General features: G+C 36.9%; 1 protein-coding gene across 2 annotated transcripts in view; it reads right to left on the bottom strand.

The window, feature by feature from the left end:
* Nucleotides 1-12404, bottom strand: part of pfkla (phosphofructokinase, liver a) — a 45930-nt gene that overhangs the window by 8200 nt on the left and 25326 nt on the right. The window contains exons 16-22 of one of the 2 annotated variants that reach the window (XM_052607078.1): nucleotides 12013-12165; nucleotides 10307-10471; nucleotides 10175-10236; nucleotides 8899-9010; nucleotides 8438-8537; nucleotides 8136-8241; nucleotides 3395-5302 (exon numbers count right to left, since the gene is read on the bottom strand). In XM_052607078.1, the coding sequence (XP_052463038.1) occupies nucleotides 5155-5302; nucleotides 8136-8241; nucleotides 8438-8537; nucleotides 8899-9010; nucleotides 10175-10236; nucleotides 10307-10471; nucleotides 12013-12165 (846 nt within the window). In that variant the 3' untranslated portion in view covers nucleotides 3395-5154. Of the gene's footprint in view, nucleotides 1-3394; nucleotides 5303-8135; nucleotides 8242-8437; nucleotides 8538-8898; nucleotides 9011-10174; nucleotides 10237-10306; nucleotides 10472-12012; nucleotides 12166-12404 lie in introns of those variants that run through there. The other variant, XM_052607079.1, reaches the window with a different exon arrangement.

Genomic DNA, 12404 nt, shown 5'->3' with positions numbered 1-12404 from the left:
TAATGTAGCTGCTGTTTCGCACTTTTACTAAGGTAAACATGCTTTCAATATGAGGCCAGGGGTGTTCCTCCTCGCCTGTGTCTGCATTGCCGATGGTTGATTGTGACATTTTTGTTTTGCTACGACTGTAAACTAACCCGTCCCGCCGAACGCCGCTGAAATTGAGTATGGTCACGTGACGAGACTGCGCAGCTACGTTTGATTGGTGAAACACAGTCACATGGTAGAGCCTTTGGCAGAAGTCTCACTCTCTGTCAAAATAAAACAATAACGCATAGAATATCAAAGAGGTCAAAAGAAAAGTAACGAGCTTATTGTAGCCTAATGTAGTGGAGTAAGAGTACAGTTTCTTCTTCACAAATCTACTCAAGTAAAAGTAAAAAGTATAGTGATTTAAAACTACTCCTAGAAGTATCATTTTTTCAAAAACTTACTCAAGTAAATGTAACGGAGTAAATGTAACTCGTTACTACCCACCTCTGAATAACTGAACATAAATATAGGAGCCTGATAAAAATCCTAATTTTAGATGAAAATTTCAGATGGCACTTAGAGGCTTTTGCATCTGAACTCTTCATACAGTATTGTTCAAAATAATAGCAGTACAATGTGACTAACCAGAATAATCAAGGTTTTTCGTATATTTTTTTATTGCTACGTGGCAAACAAGTTACCAGTAGGTTCAGTAGATTCTCAGAAAACAAACGAGACCCAGCATTCATGATATGCACGCTCTTAAGGCTGTGCAATTGGGCAATTAGTTGAATTAGTTGAAAGGGGTGTGTTCAAAAAAATAGCAGTGTGGCATTCAATCACTGAGGTCATCAATTTTGTGAAGAAACAGGTGTGAATCAGGTGGCCCCTATTTAAGGATGAAGCCAACACTTGTTGAACATGCATTTGAAAGCTGAGGAAAATGGGTCGTTCAAGACATTGTTCAGAAGAACAGCGTACTTTGATTAAAAAGTTGATTAGAGAGGGGAAAACCTATAAAGAGGTGCAAAAAATGATAGGCTGTTCAGCTAAAATGATCTCCAATGCCTTAAAATGGAGAGCAAAACCAGAGAGACGTGGAAGAAAACGGAAGACAACCATCAAAATGGATAGAAGAATAACCAGAATGGCAAAGGCTCAGCCAATGATCACCTTCAGGATGATCAAAGACAGTCTGGAGTTACCTGTAAGTACTGTGACAGTTAGAAGACGTCTGTGTGAAGCTAATCTATTTTCAAGAATCCCCCGCAAAGTCCCTCTGTTAAAAAAAAGGCATGTGCAGAAGAGGTTACAATTTGCCAAAGAACACATCAACTGGCCTAAAGAGAAATGGAGGAACATTTTGTGGACTGATGAGAGTAAAATTGTTCTTTTTGGGTCCAAGGGCCACAGGCAGTTTGTGAGACGACCCCCAAACTCTGAATTCAAGCCACAGTACACAGTGAAGACAGTGAAGCATGGAGGTGCAAGCATCATGATATGGGCATGTTTCTCCTACTATGGTGTTGGGCCTATTTATCGCATACCAGGGATCATGGATCAGTTTGCATATGTTAAAATACTTGAAGAGGTCATGTTGCCCTATGCTGAAGAGGACATGCCCTTGAAATGGTTGTTTCAACAAGACAATGACCCAAAACACACTAGTAAACGGGCAAAGTCTTGGTTCCAAACCAACAAAATTAATGTTATGGAGTGGCCAGCCCAATCTCCAGACCTTAATCCAATTGAGAACTTGTGGGGTGATATCAAAAATGCTGTTTCTGAAGCAAAACCAAGAAATGTGAATGAATTGTGGAATGTTGTTAAAGAATCATGGAGTGGAATAACAGCTGAGAGGTGCCACAAGTTGGTTGACTCCATGCCACACAGATGTCAAGCAGTTTTAAAAAACTGTGGTCATACAACTAAATATTAGTTTAGTGATTCACAGGATTGCTAAATCCCAGAAAAAAAAAATGTTTGTACAAAATAGTTTTGAGTTTGTACAGTCAAAGGTAGACACTGCTATTTTTTTGAACACACCCCTTTCAACTAATTGCCCAATTGCACAGCCTTAAGAGCGTGCATATCATGAATGCTGGGTCTTGTTTGTTTTCTGACAATCTACTGAACCTACTGGTAACTTGTTTGCCACGTAGCAATAAAAAATATACTAAAAACCTTGATTTTTCTGGTTAGTCACATTGTACTGCTATTATTTTGAACAATACTGTATATACACGTATATGTTACGTGCTTTGGTTGTTCCCTCCCTTTTGTTATTGGTTGCATTTCTCTCCCTGTTATTGGTTTCTTCCTGTTTCCCGCTCTCTGCTGTTTCTGTTTTTAGGTGCTGTGATTGGTCTGGTAATGTGCTCATCATGATTATCCTCAGCTTGTGAGCACAAGATAAAAGACACCCATGAAGAACAGAGGAGGAGGAGCTTGGAGTGTTTGTTTGAAGCTGCTAAATTAGTGGTGGTTCGCTTGTTGTGTTTGACAAAACATCTTGTCTGACAAACTTCACCAGATAAAGGAAAGGGAAGTATGTCACGTGACTTACATTGAGCAAACACGTAGAATAACCCTTTGTTAGACACACTAGAGAAGGAGCGTGTGCAACCTTGTGTAAGTTTTGTTAGTTAGCAAAGCTTTAGGTATGGCGTGTTGGACGCAGAAGACTTTATTTTGGGGGTTTTGTTTTTGGTTAGATGGTGGAGATTATTTTGCACCGCTCATTTTCTTATCTCCGAGGCTGTTCAAATTAGTGTTATCTTTCTTTGTATATAGTTGTAAGAAAGGTGTTGGTTGGTGTGTTCATTTGTATAAGTTTATTTCTTTTTGTAATTAAAGCGTACCACTTATTGTCATGTCAGTTGTCCTTGTGTCAGTCTCTCCCAGTACTCCACAGAGACCAAAATTATAACGTTGTGTTTATATTTTATTATGTACGTCTTCCTCATACCTCTATACCATCAAGAGACGTGACATAATTTGGGGGCTCGTCCGGGATCATCAATATATATATTTTGCCTGAACAAGATTAAAGTCCCCATGAAATCAAAATTAAAGTTTTTTTGGGGTGTTAGCATCAATATGTTAGTCATAAGATTATATATAAGTCAGTTTGCTCCAAAACAGTGACAAAATTCGCATTTCGAAGATATAAGCATTCAAAGCTTGCAGTTCGTCACTTCTGTCAAAATGGCTCAACGATTTCTTTGACGTCACATCATACTTCATCTTCTTTTTTATGCAAAAATACATGCATTATATTAATAGAAAATTCAATAAATATTAGTTTCATGAATGTGCTTCTTATTAAATGTACATAAATGAAAACACAACACTTGACACAATTAATTAATTAAAGTTAAAAAAGCATATTCGTTTTCCAGCTACTTACAACAAAGCAAAGTATTTTAAATATATATTTTTATTATATATGTTTCTTAAATGACAGGACAGTCCTTTTAATATGACATCCGGCTACAACATTACATTCATTTCACATGTAGTTTTTATGGCTTACATTTATTGACAGAAGTGAATAACTTACTGCACACTTAAAGATCTGCAGACGTCAGAAAGACAATCTCAGAATTATTGTAATACAATGTAAAAAGGCCAATATGCCAAAGATACTCTAAGGTGAAAATCACAAAAGTTGCATAAAGCACAGCCACTGTTTTAAAGCTGTATTTTAGGAAAAGCCTGAACTAGTAGTTAGCTAAACTGTAATTTGTTTTATTTTTCCCATTCAAGTTCAACCAATCTATGTTTATGTAGCGGCCTTAAAATAATCAGTCTAAACTGTTTATGCAACCAGCCACACCAGGGCATATATCACCCCAAAAGCAGAAGAAAATTATGTTTTGCAAAATAAAATGAAGCTATAATTACTACATTGTGACATTAGTTTCCTGACAAGTAAACATCTTTCAGGCGTCCGTAAAACATAGAGTATTGAATACTGGAGTAGTAAAACATGCTGCACGAAAATTATCTATTGCTTTACACTAATCACACTGCATAAGCACACAATAAAGTAGTCACGTTACTGAAGCTCACAAATGCAAAAGACAAGTTCAAACATTTAACAAACCATTTCTCTCACAGAAAACTGCTTGAATAAAGAGCTGGTAAAGTATAACAGTGAATTCTATAGGCTTTTTGTTGAATTATCTATGAACAGCAGCAGGTTTAGTATAAAGTATAACACAGTGTTTTCACTGGAAGGGATTGATGTTGAATTGAACCATGAAAGAAAATTCAAAATGTACTTTGCATTAGTTGTTTTGGAACAGCAATATAATTTTAAATATTGCCATTTTGCATAAACACAATACAGTAAAATTGTGAAATATTATTAGAAATTAAAATAACTGTTTTCTACAAGAATATATAGCAAAATATAATTTATTTCTGTGATCAAAGCTGAACTTTCAGCATCATTACTCCAGTCTTCAGTGTCACATGATCTTCAGAAATATTTTGAATATGTTGATTTGGGGCTCAAGAAACATTTATGATTATTATCAATGTTAAAAACGGAAATTGGGATAGACTATCATTCAAAAGCATGCTCTAAGTATGATTGACACTGAAGACTGGAGTAATGATGCTGAAAATTCAGCTTTGATCACAGAAATAAATTACATTTGACTGTATATTCACATAGAGAACACTTAATTTGAGCTTTAATAATATTTCACATTTTTTACAGTATTGTTCATCAAATAAATGCAGCCTTGGAAAGCAGAAGAGACTTCTTTCAAAAACAATTGAAAATCTTAATCCTTTCAAACTTCTGGCCCCCAGCATATGGTTAGAAACAATGTGATTTCAATTGACCAGAAACATCACAAGCTGGATTTTATGAAATGGTCCAAATATAGAACAATTTAAATGAACATTGGTCAATTCACACATATGATATTTGCAAACTAAAAATTATCAGGAAACCATTCAATTATAAACAAAGTGATCTAGTTTTCACATTGCATGAGTTCAGTGTGTAAACATGGTGCAAATACAGGCCTCTAATGCAGCAGGTTTAGGCACAGATCTGGAGTTTTAGCCTCCTTTACTCACTAAAGGATCAGGCGTCTACCCGTTTTAACAGAGGAGTGGCATTTTAGTGTGTTAGCAGAAGGATAGTGCTAGCATTGTGTGGTTTTAGAACCCAGATTCTATGCTGAGAGAGCGTCGGGTCACGTGTCTGATCTCTCCCTTCTTATACTCATGGAAGGGTGTCTGATACTTGGCCAGCATCTTCAGCATGAGTCTGAAGTTCAGCCACCACTGCGTCTTGGGCATCCGGTGTCTGGAGGGCGAGAGGAACGCTTTATTGATAGAAGAAAGAGTCGAGCAACAGAAAAGGACAGCAGTTTGTGAGTGTTTTACCTTGTTTTTCTCATTAGACTACCACGCGGTTGTCATTGCTGGGAAACTCTGTTTCATTTACTGTGTTTTTTTACTGTGGTAAAGATGTGCTGAAGTGGCGTTTGTTATGCATTTGCCTATCGCGAGACTCCCCAGTTTCGGTCTACTAAATATTAAGTTCCCACAACCCTCGTACAATGGGGAGGGGTGGAGGTACTGGTCTCCTTAACTCAGATTAATGGAAATTTGATCTTCAATCATCACCTACAGGTACTGGTTCATTTGAATCACATGCAATTACTGTAACCCACCCTGTTAAAATCCACCTTGTGGTCGTTTATCATTCCCCAGGTCAACTGGGAAACTTCTTGGAGGAGTTGAATGTGTTACTATCAAACTTTCCTGAAGATGGTACTCCTCTGGTACTGCTTGGTGACTTCAACATCCACCTAGATAAACCCCAGGCTGCTGACTTCAACCCCCTGCTCGCCTCATTTGATCTCAAGAGAGCGACTCACAAATCTGGCAACCAACTGGACTTCATCTACACGCGCTGGTGCTCCATTGACAACACTTTAGTTGCTACACTTCCACATAACTTCTAACCTAACACTTCAGTGTTTCCCACAGCCTTACACTCTATTTGTGGCGGCACTCCCCTGCCCCCATATATACATATGCAAACTAATTTTCTGCCAGCAGGAGGCGCTTTAAGAGCGGGAGAGGTAGAGGTTTCTCCGGTAATAGCTGCAAAGCATCGCTGACCTCACAAACGCTGCCTTATCAAGTATTACATGCAAGATGAATTGAAAATGAAATTGAAAATTACAGTCTGTTTCCTTCTGAAATACAGTCATATAAAAACACCTGCACCGGTTTTTGATTTTGAAATGTGCAGTGCTCATGTTTATTGAATGATCTAATCTATTGAAAATCTATTTGTGGCGGGCAGTTTTGATATTGTGAGACTTGGACCAATAAAATCAATGAGACAAATAAATCACTGTATGGGAAACCCTTCACTTACTCCTGAAACGGCACACACTCCACCGCAGTTCACCTGTCGACGGAACCTACGCTCACTCTTTGCTCCACCCTAACCTCTTGCTTGGACAACTTTTGCCCACTGTCATCTAGACCAGCACGCACTGCCCCATCTGCCCCCTGGCTGTCCGAGGTTCTCCGTGAACATCGCTCTAAACTCAGGGCTGCAGAGAGGAAATGGCATAAATCAAGAAACTCTACCGACCTCAGTGTGTATCAGTTTCTTCTCTCTTCCTTCTCTGCAAATGTCTTCACTGCTAAAACATCCTTCTACAACAACAAAACTAACAACTGTTGTGACGCTCGGACACTCTTCAAAACTTTCTCTTCTCTTCTTAATCCGCCTCCACCTCCTCCTTCATCGATTCTTACAGCCGACAACTTTTCAGTTTCCTTCCCAAATAAGACAAGAGCCATCAGTGACCAATTCTCCACACCGCAGACTAATGATAACTTCTTAATAACTAATACACACTCTCCCTCCTTCTCTCCACTCTCAGAGACGGACGTCGCCAAACTTATCCTGTCCAATCATCCTACTACTTGTCCACTTGATCCTATCCCCACTCATCTCCTTCAAGCGATCTCTTCTTCAGTCATACCTTCACTTACTCACATTATCAACACCTCTCTTCACTCTGGAACATTTCCCTCAGCATTTAAACAGGCTCGGGTAAGCCCACTGCTCAAGAAACCATCTCTAAATCCAGCGCTTCTTGAAAACTACAGACCGGTATCCCTGCATCCATTCATTGCAAAGACACTTGAGTGAGTTGTGTTTAACCAACTCTCTATGTTTCTTGTACAGAAAAACCTCCTGGACACCAACCAATCTGGCTTCAAAAGTGGCCACTCAACTGAGACTGCCCTGCGACTGGCAAGAGCAGCTTCAAAATCCTCGGTACTCATCTTACTGGATCTGTCTGTTGCTTTTGACACCGTTAATCACCATATTCTCATGTCCACCCTCAGAAAGATGGGCATCTCTGGAACTGCACTCCTGTGGTTGAAGTCCTACCTTTCCAGTAGATCCTTCAGGGTGTCTTGGAGGGGTGAAGTTAGAAAGAAGTCACAACTTCTTGTTACCGAGGTTCCTCAAGGCTCAGTACTTGGACCACTTCTCTTCTTCATCTACATGATGTCTTTGTGCATTTCAGCCTGTCTGAGTGACATTTCTAGCTGGATGAATGACCATCGCCTTCAGCTTAACCTTACTAAGACAGAACTTCAGGTGGTTCCAGCTAACCCATCGTCTCATCACTACTACTCTATACAGCTGGGTTCGTCAACCATAACTCCTTCCAGAACAGACCTCAGAGTTTTGATCTATCATCAGGTAAGCTTCACAGTCCATATTGCTACAATGACCCGGTCCTGCAGATTTGAGTACATCTTTGCTTAAATTGAAAATTATGATCTTATTGGTTGATATTAACTGGTTGTACAAGTAGTATGTGTAGTACTATGTAGTATGCACAGTAAAAAATCTAACAAAAGTTGTACATCTACTTTTTATATTATGTAGTTCAGTATATCTATATATTCTTTTTTCTCTTCTTTATTCTATTTTCACATCTTTCTTGTTAGTTTATTATATTATATTACTTATACTGTGTGGGTATGTCCTTAAAACGATATTGTTTCTGTTTGTTGTTGCACATTATATCACGCATATGTAAGATGCATGTGACAAACTGTGTGTTCTGTGTGAAATTGTTAGAGTCACTCACTCAAAATCCGTCTGTTCCTTCAGTTCAGTGACGGGACTGAAGGTCAAAACCTTCTTATACAGGCCGACCACACAGGCTGTGTCCGAGGTGTTCGCAAACACACGACCTACAGACACAAACACAGTTTCAGGTAATTAATTCTGTCGTCTGACTAAATCCCACTGGCTTCAGCAGGAAAACAACAGTAAACTTGATCCCCTCAATTACAGTGATTGTAGAACATCACAATCAAATGTGTCACCTGATGTGAATTTAAAGTCTGAAGGATTTACTTAGTTTTTAACATGCAAACATCCTTTCACCTTGTTTAAAATTGTCGGCCATCTTCTCAGTCAGCCACTGGACTGCTCGGACGCCCAGTTTAGTGCCATAGTTTCTGTCAAAGGGTGTTGGTCCTCCACCCTATTAATATCAGAAAAACAAACATCAAAAACTGACGCTTTTATAATTAATGCATGTTTGCATTGATGCACTAACGTTTTTTGAATACCTGATGATTATGAAGACTGGTTTAGTTGCAAGAAATAAAATATAATGAAACGAAATCAGACTATTATGTAGTTTAGCAATACGTGATCACCAAGCCCTCTAGAGAATTTAAGTCTGTTATGTGCTTCAAATGAAGATCTTAGAGAATGATTAACAGGTTGATGCTGGAGCACTGCTCCCTTTCAGTGAGGATGCTGCTTTTATGAAGTAGAAATCATGGAATCGGAGTCAAAAGTTGTTCAAATGAGTTCAGTGATGAAGCATGAGTCTGTACCTGCTGCAGGTGTCCCAGGACATTGACCCTGCAGTCGAAGACGCCTTTACCCTCGGCTGAGTAGAGCTTATAGATGAAATCAGTGGTGTAGTACTCATGACATTTTTCATTCCTGTAAACAGAGCAGTTGTACATGCATCAAGCTGCATGAGCATAAGCTGCACAGTCTCAAACATAAAGTCACAAAATAAAGGAATAGTTCAAAAAAAAAAAAAAAAAAAAAAAAATTGGATGGATGCTCTGCAGTGAATGGGTGCCGTCAGAATGAGAGTCCAAACAGCTGATTAAAACATCACAATAATTATGGACTTGTATTTTAGCCGCAAACAACGTTTTAAACGTCTTAATGTTGGATTTGTTTCTTACAATCACAGCTTTTGTGTTCTCCAGATGTTCACTGATGGACTGGAGTGCTGTGGATTATTGTGATGCTTTTATCAAATGTTAGGACTCTCATTCTGACGGCACCCATTTACTCCAATGGTGAGGAAGTGATGCAATGCTACATTACTCCAAAACCCGATGAAGACACAAACTCATCTACATCTTAGATGGCCTGAGGCTGAGCAAATTTTAAGGAAATTAAAAATTTTGTGTGAACTATTCTTTTAAAAAGTATTTAAAGAAATACAAATTGTTTCATTATTCATACATTTTAATAAGCCGATTCAAAATGTAATTACTGACATCAACATCATGGTTGTGAGACTAATTGCTTTTGTTCCGTTTCTGTAAATTGCTTTGGATAAAAAAGGTTTAACCCCAACTCAACCCACATGAGATATTTATAGTATTTAAGTTATTTTTATGCCTAGACTAGACCTGCATATAAATATGTAATTCATTTTGCGATTGCAATGATGCAACAAATACAATTCTTAGTCGTTTTATAGAATTAAATAAAAAATAATAATTTAACAACCAGTCAAAAGTTACAATTATCAGAATGATTTCTGAAGATCATGTGACACTGAAGACTGGAGGAATGATGCTGAAAATACAGCTGTGATCACAGGAATAAATTACAGTTTAACAGATATTCCCATAGAAAGCAGTTCATTTAAATCATAATAATATTTCACAATTTTCACCTTAGTTTGATTAAATAAATGCAGCCTTGTTGAGCAGAAGAGACTTAAAAAAGCATAATTATTCCACGTCTACTCCTATTTTGACTGGTAGTTTAGATCCTTGGAAATTCTGTGATGTAGATAAAGATGCAATAATTTAAAAACCTACAAATATGTTGCAGACCAACAAAGGTAGACAGATTTACCTCAGCACCAGTCCTCTCTGAATGTCCTTCTTCATTTTCTCTGTCAAATGCTCCACATTGGTCTAAAAGAAAAGAGAGAAAGTTTCTTAATATCCTAAAAAACAGCTTTTATTCTTATGTTATGTTATTCACCTTGAGGTCATTAATGGTGAATGGCTCCTCAAAAATGTAAGCGGCGTCCGCACCGACGGCGATTCCTGTGGTGGTTGCCAGATAACCGCAGTATCCCCCCATCGTCTCCACCACAAAGACCCTCCTCTTGGTCCCTGTGGCCGACTGCTTGATCTTATCACAGCTCTTTATAAAACACAGACACACTTCAGATCAATAACTGGAGAATGGAATAACACAAACTGCATCTTTATCAAAATCTCATAAAGGGAGTAAGATTTGACAGATGAACGCTTTGCTTCAAAACGTAATACTCTAATGTGCATGAAAGTACATTTAGATTTTAAATTTATCAGATGCATTTGTACAAAGCGACTATGAAGCATACAGGAATGCTTCATGCATTCCCTGAGAACCGAACCTATGACTTTGCAAAATACACAGGAGCTATTTTATTTATGCGTTTATTTATTTATCATTTTACGCCATATCCGCAAACTTCATGGCAAACTCAAGAATAATAAAATGTAAAATAGTCTTAATAACAATCCTTTGATTGATCAAATACAATACATATAAAAATAATATTTTTTACAATTAAAAAAAAAATCTTTCAAATTGATATTTAATAAAAATACATAAAAATATTAAGTCATATTGTCTGTTTTTTATTTACTGTTTTTGCATTTATAATTGCCATTACTCTGACTCTGTCTGTTATTTTGGGTGCATTTTTTTTCAGTCGTATTGCATTGTGGGATTGATCTGAAAATGATGCATGCATAAGGCAGAAGAAGGCATCATAGACAGCATCATATTCATGCTAACTATTTTTTTGGAAAATGCTGCCTATGTAGCAGGGTTATTATAGGTAACTAAAAATATTTAAAATATGTAATTTGAAATTAAATAAATGTTAACTGAAATTAAACAAAATATAAAATTTTTACAATTATTTCAGCTTGTTTCCAAGGCAACATTTCTCATTTTCATTTAGTTTAATCTGATGCTCTTAAATAACTAAAATTGTTATTTTAATAAATAACATTACAATTACATAAATAAATAAATACATTAAAAATAAAATCAATTAATTAATTAAATATGAATACAAAACTATACAGAAAATTTCTAAAAAAATAAATAAATTAAAAGTCAAATGAAAACTAAATAAACTAATTCAAAATATTTATAAAAACTTGTTCTGCCTGTATTTGGAAAAACATGTGTCGGTGCCCTAAAATGTTGAATATGTAGCAGGATAATTAAGTAAAAATAAAAAATAAACATTTTAAATTAAAGAAATGCTAACTGAAATAAAATTTAATTTAGAAAATGACATTTACTTTATTTCAGATACTGTAGTGACTAAAGCAACATTTATCATATCTAATCAGTTTAACTTGATGTACTTAAAAATAACCAAAACTGCAATAAAAATAATAAAAACAATATAGAAATATTCTACAAATAAAATGACGACGACACAAAAAAATTACTTAAAATTTAACTAAAACAAAAATGAAGGCAAAGTATGAAAAAAAAAAGTATTTGAACATTTTAATAAAAAGTATCTCAATGACAGTAAAATATGACTGACGCTGGTTCACTGGGTTTCGTAACAAAGTCACAGTCTTTTCCAGTCACGTTTTTCAAGCCACGTTTAGATTTAATAAAATGCAGACAGAGTGAATCTAAAAGATCATGGAAGAGTGAGCTGTACTCACAGCCATCGCTGCGTTCACCGCAGTATCGCTGCCCAGACTGAAGTCCGTCCCTGGCACGTTGTTGCTGATGGTGGCAGGGATGATGCACATGGGAATACATAATTCATCATAGCGTCCTCGTGCTTCCACCAACTCCAGTATGCCCTCATACGCCTGGACGTGATAGAAAATACACTCAGACATCATCTCGAGCAGCTCTCTAATATGTGTTTCATGGAAGATAACACAGGTTGGAAATGATGACAAAACTGTCATTTGTTGTGAGCACAAACCCTTAACTATTATAACAACAGCCAAAAATACATAGTGTAATATGGGTCAGCTTTTCTTTTATGCCAAAAATCATTAGGATATGAAGTACAGATCATGTCCTGTGAAGATATCTCGTAAGT

Source organism: Carassius gibelio, chromosome A9, assembly GCF_023724105.1.
Source record: "Carassius gibelio isolate Cgi1373 ecotype wild population from Czech Republic chromosome A9, carGib1.2-hapl.c, whole genome shotgun sequence".
Taxonomy (NCBI): Eukaryota; Metazoa; Chordata; class Actinopteri; order Cypriniformes; family Cyprinidae; genus Carassius; species Carassius gibelio.
Note: the sequence above shows the minus strand (reverse complement) of the source record. Positions and strands in the feature narration are given on the sequence as shown.